This window comes from Chanos chanos, chromosome 6 (assembly GCF_902362185.1).
Source record: "Chanos chanos chromosome 6, fChaCha1.1, whole genome shotgun sequence".
In the NCBI taxonomy this organism is placed as follows: domain Eukaryota; kingdom Metazoa; phylum Chordata; class Actinopteri; order Gonorynchiformes; family Chanidae; genus Chanos; species Chanos chanos.
Genome location: NC_044500.1, coordinates 3,045,365 through 3,067,167, shown reverse-complemented (window position 1 = coordinate 3,067,167; position 21,803 = coordinate 3,045,365). Strand labels below are relative to the sequence as shown.

At 40.8% G+C, this 21,803-nt stretch overlaps 1 protein-coding gene across 1 annotated transcript; it reads left to right on the top strand.

Moving 5' to 3' along the window:
- Window positions 1-717: 717 nt before the first annotated feature.
- On the top strand, window positions 718-6,914 carry LOC115815599 (immunoglobulin superfamily member 11-like; the record flags this gene model as incomplete). The annotated part of the gene is made up of 6 exons (XM_030778564.1): window positions 718-768; window positions 3,982-4,189; window positions 4,508-4,663; window positions 5,592-5,714; window positions 5,864-6,011; window positions 6,437-6,914. Coding segments are annotated over 6 exons (1,164 nt in total), but the record flags the coding sequence as incomplete, so codon positions are not given.
- Between the last annotated feature and the right edge of the window lie 14,889 nt (window positions 6,915-21,803).

Here is a 21,803-nt window from a genome sequence, read left to right as displayed (position 1 = left end):
ATAGTTACTCTGAATGGCCTTTCTCTTTCATCAGGCGCGGCAGTAAAATATCTTGGTGTAATTATTGACCCCAGTCTTTCATTTGAATCTCATGTAGATAATATTACCAGGATAGTCTTCTTTCATCTTAGAAATATTAACAAGATAAGAAATGCACTGTCATTTCAAGATGCTGAAAAATTGGTTCATGCTTTCATTACCTCTAGGTTAGACTACTGTAATGCCTTACTGTCTGGATGTTCTAATAGATGTATAAATAAGCTACAGTTAGTTCAGAATGCAGCAGCCAGAGTTCTTACTAGAACCAAAAGATATGATCACATCACCCCTATCTTATCCACACTGCACTGGCTCCCAGTCAAATCTCGTATTGATTATAAAATCTTACTATTAACATATAGAGCATTAAATGGTCTTGCGCCACAGTACCTGCGCGAACTCCTGGTCTTTTATGATCCACCACGCCAACTTAGATCAAAAGGTGCAGGCTATTTGTTGGTACCTCGAGTTATGATGGCTACAGCAGGGGGCAGAGCCTTCTCTTACAGAGCCCCACAGTTATGGAATAGCCTCCCAATTAATGTTCGAGACTCAGACACAGTCTCTATGTTTAAGTCAAGGCTGAAAACTTATCTGTTTAGCCAAGCCTTTTGCTAATAGCTCTTTACTAGGCAAAGGAGCAGATCTGGAGGGTTCTCGGGCATAGATTGTTTGGTGAACTGGGATGTTTGGATGCTGTCGCCCCCCCACTCTAACATGTTCACTCAGGTTTGTTGACTGTGGAGTGGGTGGCCACCTTGTGTCCCAGAGTGCCATCATGTCCATATTACCTTCTAGCTCTCCCTTTTAACTATGCTGTACTAGTTAGTCTTGCTGGAGTCCCTGCCTGCACTCGGCACACGATGTATATTTACCTTTACCATTATGTGGAAATGAACATCTGACAATGTGTCTCTCTCTCTCTCTCCCTCTCCCTCTCTCTGTCTCTCTCTCTCTCTCTCTCTCTCTCTCTCTCTGTCTCTCTCTCTCTCTCTTTCTCTCTTTCTCTCTCTGTCGAGCCACACATGCTACTCCTGAGACACCAGTGATCCTGACTCCTCCCGCCCTGTGGACTGATCCATCCTGGTGTTATCATCTTCCATCCCCCGTCAGCCTCCTGTCTACATCACCATCCCCTTTGTTCATGCCCCAATTTACTTTCAGCTGTAACTGCCCACGTGGTCGGCACCTATTGCACGCCTGTCTGGCCAAGGAGGGGTCTCCTCTCTCTGTGGTCCTCCTCAAGATTTCTCCCATTTTCCCATTTCCCTCTTGGGTTTTTGGGGAGTTTTTTCTTGCCCGCCATGAGGATTAAGTCAGGGGGTGCCGTCCTGTTTTGATTTGACTGTTGTGGCCTGTAAAGCCCTTTGAGACTGTAAACAGTGATATTGGGCTCTAAATAAACTTGAACTTGAACTTGAACTTGAACTTGATAAGGGCAGTGTTTGATCTCAAAGTGCCTTCAAAATCTCACAGGACCAATGGAAATGATGGACTGACCTCAACATGACACTGTCTATTCAGTACTGACCTCAACATGACACTGTTTATTCAGTCCTGACCTCAATATGACACTGTTTATTCAGTACTGACCCCAACATGACACTGTTTATTCAGTACTGACTCCAATATGACACTGTTTATTCAGTACTGACCCCAACATGACACTGTCTATTCAGTACTGACCCCAAAATGACACTGTTTATTCAGGACAGAACTTTGCTCTGGTGACCCATCTCACTCAGAGACCTAAACCTGTCAGACACTCTTTCCTTATTTGGAGCTGGAGATATAAAACATAACATAAAACATCATCCATAACTGAGTAGGTGTCTGAACATTTTGAATCCGTGTATATTCATATATATTCATATAGTATGGTGATGTCTATTGGACCATCCAATGGAATCAAAGACATGTGGGTAAATTTGATTGTGAGAGTATTATGTGTGTATGTGAGAGTATTATGTGTGTATGTGAGAGGTAAATGTTGTGAATGTGAGAGTATTATGTGTGTATATGAGAGTATTATGTGTGTATGTGAGAGGTAAATGTTGTGAATGTGAGAGTATTATGTGTGTATATGAGAGTATTATGTGTGTATGTGAGAGGTAAATGTTGTGATTGTGAGAGTATTATGTGTGTGTGTGAGAGGTAAATGTTGTGAATGTGAGAGTATTATGTGTGTATATGAGAGTATTATGTGTGTATGTGAGCGGTAAATGTTGTGAATGTGAGAGTATTATGTGTGTATGTGAGAGGTAAATGTTGTGAATGTGAGAGTATTATGTATGTATGTGAGAGGTATAGTTTAAATTATGACCTAAATGACATTTCATTTCTAACAGTTTCTTTTACACAGAGAAGTCTCTGGACCCTCAGGGACTTTAAAACCTGATAGAGGAGCAGCATGTCCTGAAAGACACTAACACACCCTGTACTCATGTATGTGCACAAAGACATAGTTCAGTAGTTGGATATACACAACAATATGACATCTTTATCACTCTCCCCCCACTCACACAAGAACACATCTGGAGTTTCAGTATAAGATAAGACCACTGTTTTATGTGCTGTTGCCTAGCAATTTATCAACTGGTAAACAAATCGTTTGATCATTAACTGACACATACCTACTCACACCGCTTGTAAGGTTAAAAAGAAAGCAATGATAATCAGTTTTTGTGATGTATGATGTGTTCATTAGACCATTATGTGTCAGCTTTTCATTTATCTTGGCCCATCTAACAGTAAGAGCCTTCACCCCTTCAGATCAACTTTCCCCAGTCTCTGTCTGGAGTCAGTGGTGCAGGGAATGGAAGCCTATTGTCAGGGTGTTTTTGACTTGGGTTAAATGAATGATATATGTTACTAATGTACTTATTGCAGTGTGTACATATCCCACATACGGTCATTCCAGCTGGTGATGTTACAGTGGAGATAAATATATGGTAGTGTATCTATAGCTGACCGTTGACCCTTAATGACCTGATTCCTTGGTCACTGTGGCCTATAGCTCTGTGTGAGTGTGTGTGTGTGCGCGCGCATGTTTACCATAATCTTCTGTGTTTATCCCATAGATTACACACACACACACACACACACACACACACACACACACACACACACACTGCACTGTATCCCATGCAGTCTGACAGCCTTTGCTGTTAAATCTTTCATGTTTCTTTTTCTGTGGCTGTCAGTGCAGAGAGAAAGAACAGGTGATATGATTTCACCATATGATTTAACTGCATAGTGTAACCATATGATTTCACTATATGACTCTCACAAGGGGCAAGCCTGGCAGAGGTCTGTGTGTGTGAGAGAGAGAAAGACACTGACTGTGTTTGAAAGGTAGGAGAGAAACAGATAAGGGGACTACGTTTGTGTATGTGTGTGTGTGTGCGCGTGTGTTTGTGTGTGTGTGTGCGTGTGTGTGTGTGTGTGTGCGTGTGTGTGTGTGTGTGTGTGTGTGTGCGCGCGCGCGTGTGTGTGTGTGTGTGTGTGTGTGTGTGTGTGTGTGAGGGGGGGGGGGGGGGGGGGGTACGGGCACATATACAAGTATACAACTACACAACACCACCCTCCACCCTCACTACTGCCATCAACATACAACTACACAACACCACCCTCCACCTTCACTACTGCCATTAACATACAACTACACAACATCACCCTCCACACTCACTACTGCCATTAACATACAACTACACAACACCACCCTCCACCCTCACTACTGCCATTAACATACAGCTACACAACACCACCCTCCACCCTCACTACTGCCATTAACATACAGCTACACAACACCACCCTCACTACTGCCATTAACATAGAGCAACACAACACCACCCTCCACCCTAACTCCTGTTCTACCAGTCCACTCTCTCTCTCTCCCTCACTCTCTCTGTCCGTCCGTCTTTCACTCTCTTTCTCTGACAGGTGATAATCTACCAGGGGGGCCAGGTATTTAGTTTAGCCAATCGCATGAACGGCAGGGTGGGCTTTGTGGCCAGCATGCCCAGTACAAGTGCCTCCATCTTCATTAACAACACCCAGCTCTCAGACACAGGGACCTACCAGTGTTTAGTCAACAACCTGCCCGACCGCGGCGGCCGTAACATCGGTGTGATTGGACTCACTGTGCTGGGTAAGGACAGGACGGGACAGTAAAACTTGATCTGTGTCCCTGTATATACAGCAGAAGACACTTTAGCTGTGACAGGTTCTCACTTAAATCATGAATCAGTTGATCAGTCGGTCCCTACATTCCAGCCCTGTAGACTCTCCAGCATCAACATCTCTGTGTGTAGATGTTTAAGGTTTATACTGACTCTGTCTCTCTCTCTCTCTCTCTCTCTTTCTCTGACTGTGTGTGTGTGTGTATGACTGTCCATGTATGTGTATGTGTCTCTCTCTCTCTGCCTGTCTGTCTCTATGTGTGTATGTCTCTCTCTCTCTCTCTCAGTGCCATCCTCCCTCCCGACCTGTCGTGTCCAGGGTTCTCTGGATGTAGGCAGTGACGTTATGCTGATGTGTGGATCAGAGGAGGGCATTCCCACGCCCACCTATGCCTGGGAGAAATTGGAGTCTGTTCCCAAGCTCCCCCACAACGCCATGCAAGGTATTAAGCCCCTGGCCGTGGGCGTGTCCTTTTGCCCCACCTTCACTGGTAAATGAGCTGCATTTTCACTGCTCTGACTTTCTCCTAGTGGCAACTACCCTGGCTGGTCCACTGTGTGTACGTGAGTCAGTGTGTGAGGTGTGTGTGTGTGTGAGGTGTGTTTATGCGTACTCTCGTGTACGCTTGTGATTGGTCGTTTTTCCTCTTCTTTCCAAACGTGACGATGAAACACTGAATGTCTCACTGCTGCATTAAAACAAGGCTACAGATACGAAGACTCCAGACTTCAGTTCACATACTGTCCATTCAAATGTAGACAAAGCCCTTTACACTGCACAGTGTGTCCACTTAGAGAAATATGTCCAGAGGAACTTCATCCATCCCCACTGTGGAGAAGTGCAGCAGAGAAGGATGAATAGGAAACTGTTCTCCACGCAGTAGCCTTCTCTTAAAGCAGTAGTCTTTACCTACACATCATCTCTGCATCTGCTACTCTACACAGCCATTTCCCTCATAGTGGTGGGCTGGGAATTAAGCACTTAAAAAATATATACTCATACTGTGGTGCCCCCCTCTGTCAACTCTTGGTATTGTAAAATCACAGCTGTGTTGGTAGATTGTCCATGTGAGCACTGATCAAATTTCAGAAACATTTTGACTGAACCTGATAATTTCATGAATTCATTTTACAGCTAAAATGTAATATAAAAATGTTCATAAATGTATAAATAATCACTACATTTATATATGTAACATGACTTCTGTGTTAATCTGACTATATATACACCAAGAAAATCTTTCTATTACTTTCCCCTCAACTTACAATTTTTTTTTCACTCTTAACCTCTCCCCCTAGTAGGAGAGACTTGTACAAGCACCTTGCTAATGAATCCTCTGTAACCAGGATATGTTGTGAATTGGTTTACAGACCAGATGCTTGGAACAGTGATGCTCAGAAACATCAGCACTGGCACATCTGGTCTCTACCAGTGCACAGCCTCCAACACCATCGGAAAGAGCACCTGCCTACTGAACCTGCAAGTCATAGCGCGTAAGTCACCGAGCACTGAGCACAGCAGACGAGACAGGGCCTCTGTAAAGAGCAGACTCAGTCAGCGGCTTTCAAACGTGACAAACGTGATCTCATCGCCGGCCTGTTCACGGCCCGTTTGACACGTGACCCGTCTTTCTGTCCCGCAGCCCAGCCGCAGAGCGTGGCTCTCATCGCCGGCACCATCGCCACCGGAGTGCTGGCCCTCATCATCTGCTCCCTCTTGGTCCTGCTCACTCTCTTCTACTGGAGGAATAAGAACAAGTATGAGGAGGATGAGATTCCCAATGAGATCAGGTTAGATCCCACCAGCACAGCAGTTATTCCCAATCACGGACCAGTGCCTGGCTCGCTTTCAGTTCATTTAAGTTCCAGGTGTTTGGTACAGCTGTTACACTTGTGTTTTGAATGTACAGTATTTACAGGCACTTTACAGATCTTACAACAGGTGTAACAAAAAAAGGCTGTGTTTCTTATAAATGTTACAGGTGTTACATTTGTAACACAGATTTGATTCACAGCAGTAACAGGTATGTTGCATAAAAGAAATGAGTTTACCAGGCACAGGAATCATGGGTGTGTGACGGTTACAGGCCTAACAAGTGGATTATGGATATTTCCAGCATGAGAGACATGTGTTGTTGTTGATCATAAACTCATAACTCCTTTGCTGGTCAATTTGTCATGAAGCTAATCTGTTCTCACTTGCCTGACTGTCTCAGGGAAGATGACCTTCCCCCGAAGAGGTCGTCATCTGTGAAAGCGTTCCACGCCGATGCCTCGTCCTCAGAGAACGACACTCTTACGTCCACAAACACCTACAACAGTCGCTACTGGCACAACCCCAAATCAAACTACGACACCAACTCCTACACCCGCTACAACGGGGACACCAGGCAAACCTTCACCGCCGGAAGCCACGGCGTGGGGGCCACCAACACAAGGCCCGCTTACACCAATGGCAGCCACACCCTCCCCCCACCCAAGACTCTGGTGGTCACCACTAACTCCGCCCCCTCACCGCCCGTCATGACCAGAAGTAACGGCTCCCTCAGCCTGCGACCGCCCACCGCCACGCCAGCGGTGCTTGGTCACGGACAACACACGCATTCCTACGCCGTGAGCCAGGCCACGCTGGAGCGCATGGGCGCTGTGCCCGTAATGGTGCCAGCGCAGAGCAGAGCTGGCTCTCTGGTCTAACACAAACAAACCAACAAACGAAAGAACCTCCTCCAAACTAAAATAACAGACTGGGTTTTGTAACGCCATTCATCTGATGCCAACGTTTTGCTCCATTACTGATGAGAACCTGAGGTCCTCCTCCTCTTGCCATTGTTTCTATCTTCTGATGTCACTGGTCTGGCAATAAACTGGGTTCCCTGCCTGTGCAGAGACAGCTCAGCAAGAATCCAGGGCTTCACAGAGAAAACTATTTGTCTGAAGGTTTCTAATTGGTAGGAAGTGTAGTTTAAGAGCAACATGTCCAAACGGCCATTAAGGAGCCTTGTCCAGTGTCCTCCCCAAACAATAAAGATCGTTTCAGAAAAATAAATAAGAAGAGATGAATGTGCATGTATGTCTAATTCAGAAGCATCAGAATAACATAAATTTGTCTTATTGTTTTTATTGTATAGTCAGGTTGTTTATTCTGTTTGAATATATGAGGGGAGAAGAAACTACTCAGTCTAAATGGTGTTTCTACAGTCTCTGAAAGGCTTTGGAGAAAAATGTATTGGGTTAGAGATGTGACCTTTGGTTTCTGAAGAATGGGGTGTTACAGTGGTCGAGGGATCAGTGGCTGATGACTTTTGACACAGCGAGAAGAGAAATCCAGAAGAGACTGTCGTGTTTCCACAGAGATTCTCACAGCTGTTGTTTAGTGACGGTGCCTATGTCACTGTCTGCACTGGAGACGTCTCCCTCATGTGTTTTCTAATTCTAACTCAGACTAAATGACACAGTTTTTTTTAGACGAGTCTTAATAATCAAAGCCCTAACACAGCACTACACATGTTCTAGTCATAGCCTACCTCTAAAACCAACATTAAGAGAAATTAGTCAAAAATAGTCAATGAGTAGGTTTTTTGATCAACATTTTTAAACTGACTGAATATGGAAATACAACAGTCTGAGAAACTTTCTTTCACCTTGAGTAATAAAACTTGAATCTCCATTTCTACAAACATCAACAGTGTTGAGAAAATTCACTTATGTACAGTTTCTTTATGTAACAAAGTCCATTTCCACTACGGTGCTGCTTTAAATCCAAGAGTAGAGATCTTTTATGATGCCCTATATACTTCATGAGAATATTATACTTAAAGATGTTTGAAAAGATGAACTTTTTGTGGTTTGTTTGTTTGGTTTTTTAAATACTGTAAATATTGTAACTATTGGTAGGCTTGAATGTGAATTAAAACATTCTTTTGTCCAATGGAAATCACCTACACGTTTTATTTGGATGTGACTTTGGCATCATAGACGTAGTTTGTTTGATCTTGTTACAGATTCGTACAGACAATACCAGCGAAATACCAAACACTGCTCTTTGTACAAAATTTCTCCCAAATCAGCATTATACTTGGATTGCTGAACAATGTAAAAACATGGTGCAAACATCTGTTTTAACTCGGGATGTGTAAGATCTAGCACACGTTCGCTCCAACATTTCTCAAGTTCAACAATTTTTATAAATCCTGCCGCGAAAAAGGTGAAGCCAACAGAGGTTCAGTTGACCTTGTTACTTCTTGTTACATGCTTCTTATATCAGCAGTGTGTCTGCTCTACACTCACAATACAAACATGTGGCAGGGTGAAACCGAATAGGGGTTCGGGTTGCCCAAAACGCACCAAAAATAAGCAAAAATGGCTCCGCCGCAAATAGCACGTAAGTGCAAGGTGTTTTATTTACAGCGCAACAACAAAAAAACAGCCCCAACCAAAGTGAAGAAAAGTGAAAAAAATTGTCCAAAACGGCAAATATTTACAGGAAAAAAAATGTATATATATTTACAAGAAAACAAACAAACAAACAAACAAAAAAATATAGACAAACAAACAAACAAACAAAAATATAGACAAACAAACAAACAAACAAAAAATATAGACAAACAAACAAAAAATATAGACAGACAAACAGACAGACAGACAGACAGACAGACAGACAGACAGACAGACAGACAGACAAACAAACAAACAAACAAACAAACAAACAAACAAACCGCTACTTTCAACTCACTTCAATTCTCCACAGCTACACTCTGTCACTCTCCTGACTCCCTCAACATACAATGATTGGAACCCCTCTTTTCATTCATAAGCCCCTTCCCCAGAACATACCACATTCGTTCTGTTTAAAAATAAAAATAATATTGCCCATCCTAATTATTTTAGTGTACAAACAGAATTACCACAACTTTTATACACATTTTATACACATATTTATACATTCACAATTTCACCTATTCCCATAATTTCCATAAATCATCACCTTTCCACCTCCAACTCTTTCGCTAGTTTTATGGTCCCGCCCGCTCCTACACTGCGCATGCGTACCTCAGGTCAACCTCGATAAACTAGCCTGTGTTGCTCCAGCTCGGTTTCGGCCCTCCCCTGCACCGGTAGTTGTACCCCGCTATGGCACAGACAAACAGACACACGGAGAGAGGAAACGAGGAACAGAGGAAGACAAGACAACGAACAAAATCCTATAACAAAACAAAAGACATTTAAACCAAACGCCAAGTACAATAAAGACGGGACCAAACATTTCAATGAGTAATTGTGTGTGTTTGTAACCTGATAAAGACGGTAACGGTAAAACAAACAACAGTAAAGACGCTAACAAACATTTAAGCGTAATTAGGGGTGTTTGTGGGGTGTTTTAAACTGTAATATGGTGAACGTGAATTGGAAATGTTTGTGTGTACGAAACCGGGTAACCTGCTGCGTGCTTCAAGTGTGCACCCTCGAAGCTAACGCATTATGTTATTGGAATCTGTGTATTATAGATATGTATGAATGGCGTACACGTAACAGGACACAAACACGAACAAACAAAGTACAACTGAGGAAAGTGGTTAATTTGTGGGGAAAAGACACCGCTCGCGGCCTGAAACAGAGCCCTCTGTCACAAACACAAATACAAATACAATTACAAATACAAATAAAAATACAGAGATGAGTGGTAGTGGCGTCCTTATTACTTTACTTCTTGTCTGAAATACATTTTTACAAAACAGGAGGAAGTGACATATACTGTGTATCAGTGCCTCTGTGGAGTTACTGACCAATCAGACTCATTTCACAACACAGATCACTGCTCCCTTTTCATAGGAATCAGTGCTGAGGTCAAAGAGGAAAATCACAGTATTTCTCTATGACACTAAACACACAACAGTAAAGAGATTTCAGACAAACCTGTACAGAGTGGATCAGACAGACAGAGCAGGTACCTGAACTCACCACAGTCTTCAATGAGACAAATTTTATATCACACTTTACTATAGAATTACATCAATGAACACGAATGAAGTATACTTAAGATGAAATAAAGTTAGAGGTCAATGTTAATGAAATAATCTTGAATTTCTTCTGTCGTTTTGCCCTGTCTTATAAACAAGGTTAAGGGAAAACAGGAGTTGAGACTGTAAATCAGGACCAATTATAACTGCATTAATACAGTCATATCACTGCTGTTTCATGTCTCCTGACTAGAACTGCACTAATACAGTCATATCACTGCTGTTTCATGTCTCCTGACTATAACTGCACTAATACAGTCATATCACTGCTGTTTCATGTCTCCTGACTAGAACTGCACTAATACAGTCATATCACTGCTGTGTCATGTCTCCTGACTAGAACTGCACTAATACAGTCATATCACTGCTGTTTACAATTTACAATTTAGTTATTTGGCAGACGCTTTTTACCAAAGCGACTTACAATTGGTGCATCAGTCGGATTTCTAATACCTTCAACAGAGATCATAATAAGACTGAGCGTCAAATTGCCCTTTCGCATTGCGCCCCTGGAATACTTTTACAAACAGAAATACAAGACAAAGGTTTTTTTTTTTTTTTTGTTTCATGTCTCCTGACTATAACTGCACTAATACAGTCATATCACTGCTGTTTCATGTCTCCTGACTATAACTGCACTAATACAGTCATATCACTGCTGTTTCATGTCTCCTGACTAGAACTGCACTAATACAGTCATATCACTGCTGTTTCATGTCTCCTGATTAGAACTGCACTAATACAGTCATATCACTGCTGTTTCATGTCTCCTGACTATAACTGCACTAATACAGTCATGTCACTGCTGTTTCATGTCTCCTGACTATAACTGCACTAATACAGTCATATCACTGCTGATTCATGTCTCCTGTCTGGGACTGTACATCACTAACATTTACTCTCCTTTAGGACTCTTCACTTATGATTTCACACGTTTAAGAAAATGTTCATATGTAAGATACATAAATAGTATGTTTTATGTCCATTATGACATCAGCTACATTTCTGATTGTAGTAATACTCAATGACACAGCTCATCATAATGTTTACTACAATTAATTTAGCACAACTAACATTGTAAATTTATTTATGTTTAGTCTTACTTTAGTATTACTGTTATGATTTTAATTTTATGTTAAGTATGCATTAATTCATCTTACCTAATGTAAATTTATTGGAAAGTGTTACAGTTCTGGGAAGAGGTAACCACAGCAGTAAATGACTACACTCCTGTTAAAGTGTAATTCCCTTAATCTTCCACTAGGAGGCGATGATATCACAACCTCACTGCATAGGTTAAATATTAATGTAATATGGAGAACAATCAGTCAGATAAGTACACACATTTATCATCTTCATCATTTCATTATGTATCACTGCTGAATGTTTACTTTTCCCTGGTTCATTTGATTATTCTTTCTTTAGGTAATGATGTTCATTGGAATTAGAAAATTTTTATAAGATGTGCAAATTTACTCTGTGGAACACAATCTGACCAGCTCAGTTTAACGGTTCATAATTGGGTTAGTGTTAGCCAATACTTGTTCTGTGATTCTATTGGTTAGGGGGCGGGACATGTGGAGAGCAGGAAGTTGAAGGCATGAGGGGAGCAGGAGTGGGTGTGAGTGCTCAATCCGTCCCGGCTGCCCAATCCGCTCTGCACATGCGTGTGCTTATGCAATCTGAAACACGACTTATTCCTGTCCAATATGTACCAGGCATGTGTGAATGACTGTATTAGTCCTCAAAGTAGAAACTCAATGCAGCAAAAGTGAATACATCTGTGATCACTGATACACAAGTTAGAAAACCTGTGATCATCGAAACAGAATTGAGCATACCTGTGATTTCCAAACAGCCGAACTGCATGAACATGGTTATAAAATGACCTGTGAACACCAGCCACCAGAAATGGACCCCAGTAATACTATCAAATACAATCAAATGACAACATAATAGTAACACATGTATAACAAACATGTACCATATGACAGCACATAATTACCTTGAGTATTAAAGACCAAAATAACAAGACTTTCACATCATGAAAACAAAGGATGACTTTATGACTTATTCTTTAGGGGTTACACAGTAAAAAAGAGTTTAACCATTCATATTTTCACCTGCTCCATTCAACGCAGTACATGTCAGACTTCAACTTCAAAACTGCAAAAAAAAAAGTCATATTGCCCAAATATTCACACATGTTGCAACACAGCACAGCACAGACAGACACACACACACACACACACACACACCATGGCCAGCAGCAGATCTCTGACAGGTTTCAGGTTTGTATGCTGAATGTCCAGTTTAACTGAGTTAAGGGTGTGACTGAAGCTATATGGAGTTTGACAGTTTGACCATTAACAGTAAGTCCTGAAATATCAAACATTTATATTTCTTCGCTAATCAGCTCTGAGACTGTTTTAGTGTTTATGGAGACATTTTGTGTATAGAGATGGAATTACACAGGAAAAGTCAATACACAGTCAGCAGTACTGAAGCGGGAGGAGCTTAATGATGTCATTCCACTCAGGCGAAAGCGAAACTAAGAACGTCGTCCTGTCCAACATTATTTGCTGAAGAACCTCCATTTTGGGCATACTTTTGGTGGAGTTATGAACTGCGAGCAAAGATTACTTTTCAGAACCAATGGACAATGAACAGTCAACCGAGCTCATCAAATCGGTGTAATGTACTACAATACAAACGAAAAGGATCCAGTTACGATCAGCGTGTTTATCCACAAACTTGGTAAGTATTTTTACGAGCTGTGAAATCGAAAGTGTAAACAGTGCTGTGACTATCTCAGTAAGAACTTAAAGAAAACTATTAAAACAACTCTGAAATCAGCGATACAATTATCCTCATCAGTGTTATTGCTATTTATGTAGTTTTTGTTTGTTTGTTTTCCGTCCGCTCGCACAAAATTTCGGACATGAGAGCACTGGAGGGATAAGTGCGGTGAAAAGAATCTTTCTCTTTCACTCCAAATGACTTAAGATGGAGTCACCACTGCGGTGATCTCAGGCGTGTGGCATAAATATGTTTTATTATTTTATGGCATCTAGACTGATGAAGATTGTAATCGTCGCTGTTATTGTGCATTATACACACACACACACACACACACACACACACACACACACATATATATATATATATATATATATATATATATATATATACATACACTCGTCAGGCAGAGGTGGGAAGTGACGACGTACAAACACTTCGTTACTATTCTTAAGTAGAGTTTTCAGGTATCTGTACTTTACTTGCGAATTTATTTCTCTGACAACTTTTTCCTTTTATTTTGCATCATTGCGCCCCTTCCTAACATCAAGACCGATTTCAACCTAATGGATGGGACAATAATACATAGAAAAGACGATCTCTGGGTGTATCTACTGGTGCATATCACGCACGACAGACGTAACAAGACGTAAACGACGTAAAAGGCGTAACAAGACGAAACAGACACGAAGGGTAGACTCGACCTTGGAGAAAAATCGTCTATTGAATATAATTACCATAATGTTTACAGTTCTGCTGCTGACATTGAAAACTGATTTGCAGAATGGTTAATGTTCAATATTTTCAGTATATTATTTTATTTATTTGTTTTATTTTAGGTTAGAATGGTTTAATAGTCTTTGGATTATATTACTATGACATGAGGGTCATTCAGCTTTTGCACAGTAGCAGCCAGTAGAAATTTCCTTCAAAGGGTTACTTTTTACTTTTATACTTTCTTTGAGTACATATCAGAGCCTGTACTTTTTCACTCTTACTTGAGTAAAGAAGTTGAATCAGTACTTTTACACAAGGATTTGTGCTTCTACTTGAGTAAAGAATGTCTGTCCTCAGTTTTGCAATTTCATTATGCTTACCTCACAACGTTCGAAGGAATGGGAGTAAACAGGGCCACAATGACACTTTATACAAGAGATTACACTTCACAAAATGGAGACTACAACAGGGAATACTAGCAGATCCATAGGGCATTTCCCCATAGGAATCCCTATAAACCGTGTCGGAAGACTGACTACTCGAAAGCAGCGCAGTTTTGAAAAGTCATACAGTTAGCATGTAGCCTAAATCATTTAGATATATAAACTTTAGGAAGAAACCAATATTCTACGTAGGCTGTAAGCTATTTTACATGTTGACATTCTTAAATATTAGGATTGCTCAAGTTCAAAGGCACCAACGGAGCTGGCACCAATGATAGACACATTACAAACCAGTAAAATAGTAAAGTTTAGCAATAAGATTACATAAAAACATTTTACAAGAAGAATCAAAGTGTGAATTACTAAACAGTTTACCAATTAGTTCAAGAGTGAACTGTCATATGGTGTAGGCCTATACTAAAATAACAATAACATGTAAGACACCAAGATAACAGCATTCTTTATTTCAACACGGGTTGTTGTTTACATGTTTACATGAACGGAGTTAGAGCCAGAGCAGTCGAAAAAACTCTGTAAACGGCCCTGGTCGGTGACAATACACCACTGTAGGCCTAGATCTTCATTTAAGCATTCGACAGGTTTGCTGTTTTTGTGAATTTCGCCCCCAAAGTGAAAAGTTGTAGGTCGAAATTCGCGAGTTGTTTTGCTGTGTGAAAGCCCAGTGTAAAAATAAATTCATAAAAAGAAAGAAAAGTATGCGTTCTGTTCGCCATAATTTTTCCCCTAGAGAAATTATCCAAATTTACGCTACGCTACATAAGTTTGGTTCCCAAACCTGTGGAAATGCGGGCCGGTTCTCGCACCAGCACGGGCACGGGCACCAGCACTGTCCTAGCGGAAAAGCGCTAAATGATCACCAAATTTCTCTTGGACATCTCTTGTCAGAAACACTCATCAACACTCAAAAAATCAAAACCGAAATCCTAAAGGTATTTTCGTTATCGCACGTTAAGCGTTTTCCTCTCCACTGACGTCCATTTTAAGGTAAAAGCTTAATGTGGCTTAATGTCCCAAAACAGCGATCAGTGATCACCAAATTTCTCATGTCCCCTCAACCCACACAGTGTATGTAGCAAAGTGTTCATTCCGAGCCAAAATGTCACATTTACTGATTCAGCTTGAGCCAGTGGTGAACTGGCCATCGGGCATACCGGGACAAATCCCGGTGGACCATCAAAAAAAATCCATAAAGTTTTTTACCGGCCTTGTCTGTCTTTTACGGCCCTCTGTGTGCCTGTCATTCGGGGTGCGCATAATAGAGTAGGCTGCGTGCGTGTTCTGGGACCGGGCTCATTGGCCAATCACAATGAAGTTAGTTAATGCGCGTGAACATTCTAGACCAATTAAAAGTGTTGCGCAAAAGTGAGCTGGCCAATGAGAGCCATGGACAATGTCAGAAAGCAAAGGAGGGGCTACAATAAATTAGAGAAAAGTGAAGCAGGTGTTAGTGGCACAGGCCCCCAATTTAAAAAAGAAATTGACACACTGTTTGGGTATCAGCATCCCCAAGTCGCCAGCAACACTATTTTTGAGGAGCAGACTGAAGCGGTAAGATGAACGTTAATTTGTAGGCTAGGCTACACGCTCAGTTAAAACTGCTGTAACTTGTGGTTACTAAACGATACCCCACTGATAGGCTGTACTTGTTACGATTTAAGCCATGCTGATAGCGTGCTACAATAAAGTTGTTACGCTTCTGCTTTACTAATAAATTAAGCAGTAAGCCTAATCGCCGAATTCAGTCCCCGAAATATTGACTCACTTTCACACTCACGGCTTTTTTTTCCCGTTTTCTGTCTCTTTATTGAAAACTTCCCGCTTCTGGAGTACACACAATACAACTCCAGCATCCCAACAGGAATTTTAACCATGGACATGGCAATAGTCGGCCATCCGTATCCGTATCGGGATTGGTTCCAGGACTTCCTCGTCAGATCCCTTAAGTAAAAACAGCGTAGTACGTTTAATAAATCCACGTGAATGAAGTGATGTGTAGGAATAGCCTGCTGTCGCCTCCCGCCATTTCACAGATCCTCAGTCTCTCTCCAGCACTCGTGTGCGCATTGTTCACTTCATCTCGTTCGTTCGCTACCTGTGTTATTAGAAATTGTATTTCTCTATTTATATTTTCTAAATGTAGGCGGACTTGTATTTTAAATGTTCTGTGTTTTACTCTATGTATTTCTCTTTCAGGTCGTTAAATGAAAGCAATCTGTAAGTGTTGAAAGACAGAAAATGTTACGTTGATGCTGACATGTACTATGTAGTTACATCTACGATGGCTGCGTCTGTAAAGACCATACTGACCTTTCCTGTTGTCATTATTCCCAAGACAATACAGTATAACAACGACTTATATAGCATTTACATTAGCCTAGGTATTATAGGTAATCTCGAGTATACGGGAAAGTGTATGGGAGGATGTGCATAGGTTACTGTACGTTCACACTGAGAGCGGCGAGAGCGTCAAGAGTCGCCCAAACCTCCCTGCCAACGACGCTGTTGAACACTGTGGACGCTCTGCCGTTGATGAAATAGGCGGGTACAAGTTCCTTCGGAAAGCTTGGTTATGCAAATGTTTTTAAAGGGGCTATAAAGCAAACAAACAGGTCGAGCGGTATCTTTGTGCTGACTGACCACCAGTAGGCTATAAGTTAACCTTATGAGATATTTTAAATGTGAAGGTGCGAAATCGACCGATTACAGAAATAAATAAACAATGCTAATTACATATTTCGTAACAAAATTAACTAATGAAAAACACTACTTAAAAGCTTTTTGTTGTTGTGTGTCTTTTGTGTTAATGATAGGCTAGGTCAAATTCCAGCATGGAGTTTATAGGACACGTTTACTAGCCTTGGTCTTTAATTAACACTAACGTTTGTGCATAACCTACATTACAGTACAACATGGGGAAACCCACCACCGATATAATCAGTTTCTCCTCCATTTTGCTTAGGACCAAAAGTTTTGTGGGAACAATAGTTTATACTGTCGTGTTCTCTACAATTCTCTAGAGCGGAGCACTTCCAAGTTTCTATTGGTTGCCGCCCAACCGCGTCATATCTCATTACCATAAAGTTAACCGAACTTCAACTGTATTTTGACGCCCAAACCACCCTCGCCGCGACGCCCTTTGCCGCGACGCTCTTCGCCGCTTAAAGACGCTGGCTCTCATTGAAAATGAATGACTTCCGGTCACTTTGACGCTCTCGCCGCGCTCAGTGTGAACGTACAGTTAGTGGGAAGCGCGCGGCAAATTCAAGTTTTACTTTTTGGAACTTTCTGATTTTTTTCCCCCTGAATATTTTCGATCCGTATTTGGTTAAATCCACAGATACGGAAGCCATGGATAAGGAGGGCAGACTGTATTAGTTTGTGCCTACTGAAATATATCATGGAAAAGACATACTTTCCATTACAAATGCCTTTGATTATGTTTAGAATCACCTGTCAACAATAAAAGACTATACCATTACCAGCAAGGACTAGAGTGATAAATCTAGTGATTACATTAACACCCCCCCCCCCCCCCCCCGCCCCAACTTTAACTCACTGTTGTATATACTGTACCTTCCCTCTTCCCTCACCTTAAAACATGACACAAAATGTGATAAACATTTGCATACTTTTGTGTAGGTTAGGAATACACATGTAATGCAATGAATACACGTGTAATTACATTAAACCACCCCGTCCAATCATAAAGGACCGTCATATATACTGTGCTACTGTACATATGTAATCAACCCTCACCAACCCAGCGCTTACCGTAACGTAGGCCTTACTACCATATTCCCTGGATTTTACTTTTGCTTTTTGGATAGGAGATGGTGTTTATGACACGTGAGATGTCAGACAATTTTGGTCATCATTGGACGCTATTCTGGAACATTAAGCCACGCTAAGCCCTTTCCTTATGGGCGTCAATGGAGAGGAAAACGCTTAATGTAAAATAACGTCCATACTCATAGGATTACGGTTTTGATTTTTTGACAGACGGAAGTGTTTATGACTAGACATGTGTGAGAGAAATCCGGTGATCACTGGACACTACTCTAAGTCACGTTAAGCCTTTTCACGTTAAACGTTTTAGAATGTCCGTCTGTCTTTACGGCATGTCACTCATAGTTTGGTTTTTGAGTTAGTTTAGGCTAATGGATCGTGTGAGATTATCGCCTACTTTTTTCCAATATGCGATCCAGTGACTCTGGCCAGTATCGGACCGATACTGATATTGAGCATTGGATCAGCGCACCCCTGCCAAATGTCTGAGTTTCCACCAGATTAAAGAGAGCAGAATGAATAGGATTATATTGTTGTGTTATTATAAAACTGTCTCTTTGATGGAAAGAATGACAGTCCACAGAACCTCTGCAGATCCCCACACATTCATTAGTCTACTTTTGTTCTGAGTAATGTCATCTATTTATCAACAGTTTGAATGATGTTTTTTTCCCTTTTGTAGTTCTGTCTCATTCAGGAATGAAGGTGATTTTGATGAATCTCCTGTTTCTTCATTTTTCAGCATTATCCATATCAGGTAGGACACATCTCCACTGAAATACCTATAAAAACACTGTATATGTTGGGTTGTGTTAGTCTGCTTTGTCCTCTTGTTATAAATGGCCTTACCATCTAGCTACTCCTACCACAATCTGAAAATGTTTGTTTGAAGGATAAATGTGTTGAAAAGAACTGAACTCTCTCTGAATCCAAATGATTAAAGCTGCATTTACAGTTGGAAGAGGTTTCAAACTCACACTGATGCACAACACACAATGATGATAAACTTTAATTTGGCAGAAATGCATAAATAAAGTGATAAGAATCACTAGGATCATATTCTTGTGTTATAGTAAAACAGTCTCTTTGATGTGAAGTGGGAATCTATGGCTCGTCCTCATCAGGATAGAAAGACAAGCTGTGCGTGTAACACTCCCTAAAGAGTGAAAATATAAATGCAGTCACTGCTCTCAGTTCAGTGGTGTCATGAAGTATCATTTGCTTAAGAAACAGTTTCAGTGAAAAGAATAAATGGCACATCATCTGAGTCATTAGAGAAATGACCTCAGTTTGACTTTATTAGAGACATTAATGTAGTTTCTGTACTATCCTACTCTGAAGATGACCAAAGTGTATGAATTTTACCTTCAACAACATTCTCCATGAACCATAATGAATTATTACCTTCAACTATTACTGTAGAAAGTTCTTGTGAATAACTCTCTTTTTGCCTTTTAACTTGTAAAGCTACAACAAATTCATTCTTATAACATTAATACATCAATATTCTCATATTTTAAGTCAACACAAAAGAATACTGCTTGCACCTCTCTCTCTCTCAGTGAACAGCACAGGGTGTGGCACCATCATGTTCTCCTTGTGTGATACTCACTAACAGAGCATCCCACCCTCAGCTAACACTTTAATGTTTTATTTAAACATGAAGTGCATTTGTAATGTTACTTTTAGCATCAACATATATTTTACTATACACAACACAATGACATGAACTACAGTACTTTGAGTGTCTGTCTTACCCGAAAAGGGGGAAACATAAATTTAACTGAAAACAATAGGGTGTTCTACTGATCTCAGTACAGTGGTGTGATGAATGAGACACAGACAGACTGGCCCTATAAGAAGACCTTTAGAGACCAATGTAATCAGTCAGTCATTTTACAATTAGACAAAAACAACAGATCAGTCAAATCACTACTTAAAAACCATGTGAAAATACAATGGCATCACCAGATACAATTTTAATATTTTTTTTTAATCATTACGTGTGTGTGTATGTGTGTGTGTTTAGCAGGGGTGGACAGTAGCGAAGTACATTTACTTGAGTACTGTATTTAAGTACATTTTTCGAGTATCTGTACTTTACTCGAGTGTTTTGTTTTTTTTTTGGAAACTTATGACTCTTACTCCACCACCTTTGAAAGACAAATATTGTACTTTTCACTCCACTACAATTCTATGAAGGTTCTCGTTGCTCATTACTTTGAAGCATAATTTTGAAGTCAGCGGACGAATTTTCATATCTAAAATGCGATTGGCCATATTGTGTTCGTCACAGGATAAAAACCAATCACAGTAAACTGCTCCAATGCTGTCAGTCAAGTGCGTGCTGACTGCATTTTTTTTAACAGTTGAACTTGGCGGTTTTACTGATGGCTGCTATCACGGCAGATAAAGATGATAAAGATAAAGGTTCCTCACCAGAGCACCCATGGCCATATCTTAAGTCCATGGCTGAGTTCGCCAAATTTTTCGTAGGTTGCTGTGATGTAGTGCTCACTGCTAACTTATTTGCCGCAGTATGAGATGCGACTTGAAATTTTTGAAATGCGATTGATATGTTTGTGAATGGATGACGAATCTGGTGACAGAGGCAGACCATAACTGCTACTGTTAACACAGTGTATGAACACGTACGGAAACCAGTTGGTTTGGAAACCATTTGGGACATAACATCGGGTTCTGTGTGAATCCACTGCTGACGCATACTGATAGTTAGCTAGGGAAATCCCGAGTTAACATTACTGACAAAAGTCCTTTCAGAAATACATGTTTTAATCCTGTCAGATAACCACAGTACTATTCGTAAGGTCACGCGAAGACAGCAGATTCACGTAGGACCCGGTCCCAATAAGGTGAGGGCGAGGGGGGCGGGAATCAAGCGGTGACGAGGGTCATCCAGTTGTTTCACATTTCAGGCAATGCTACGTAGTAGAAGTAAAATGAACCTAGCTTCCAACATTATAACGTGTTCATCCTTTTAAGGCCAATCTGAGTTAACCTCGGGTCTATTTAACTGAAGCTGTACACTGTCCTGTATAAAGGAAGCATTCGATTTAACTGTGTTTCTATAGGCTTTGTGGCATATTCCACAAGCTTTTTATTCTACAGGTTCTACAAGCAAGTCAGTGCATTCAGTAGGTTGTTTCAGAGTCATTAGGCTCTGTAAATGCATTGTGGCAACGATACAATGCATTGACATTAAAAAGAAAATGTACTTTTGAATACTTAAGTATTTTTAAAAGCCAGTACTCTAGTACTTTAACTGAAGTAAAAATTTAATTGAACAACTTTTACTTGTATTGTTGTAATATTTGACCAGGAGTATCTATACTTTGACTCAGTTAATGGGGTTGTGTACTTTGTCCACCTCTGATGTTTAGTACATGTCACACTGCATCTGTAATTTCTCATACTGTCTGGTAATATGTACTGTGAATGTATCTGTTTCTGATTCCAGATCAGTTTCAGGTTGTTGGTCCAGCTGGTCCTCTTGTTGCTGTAGCTGGTGAAGACCTGGTTCTGCCCTGTTCTCTCAAACCCAACATCAGTGCTGTGGACATGACAGTGGAGTGGTTTAGACCCCATGGATCAGACACTCTAGTGCATCTGTACACAGACCATGAAGACAGAAATGAGAACCAGATTCAGTCCTATAGAGGGAGGACAGCACTGTTTAAAGAGGAACTGCAGAAAGGCAACACTTCATTAAAACTCTCCAGAGTGAGAGTCTCTGATGAAGGAGAATATAAATGTTTGATTGATAATCAAAGCTGGCAGGA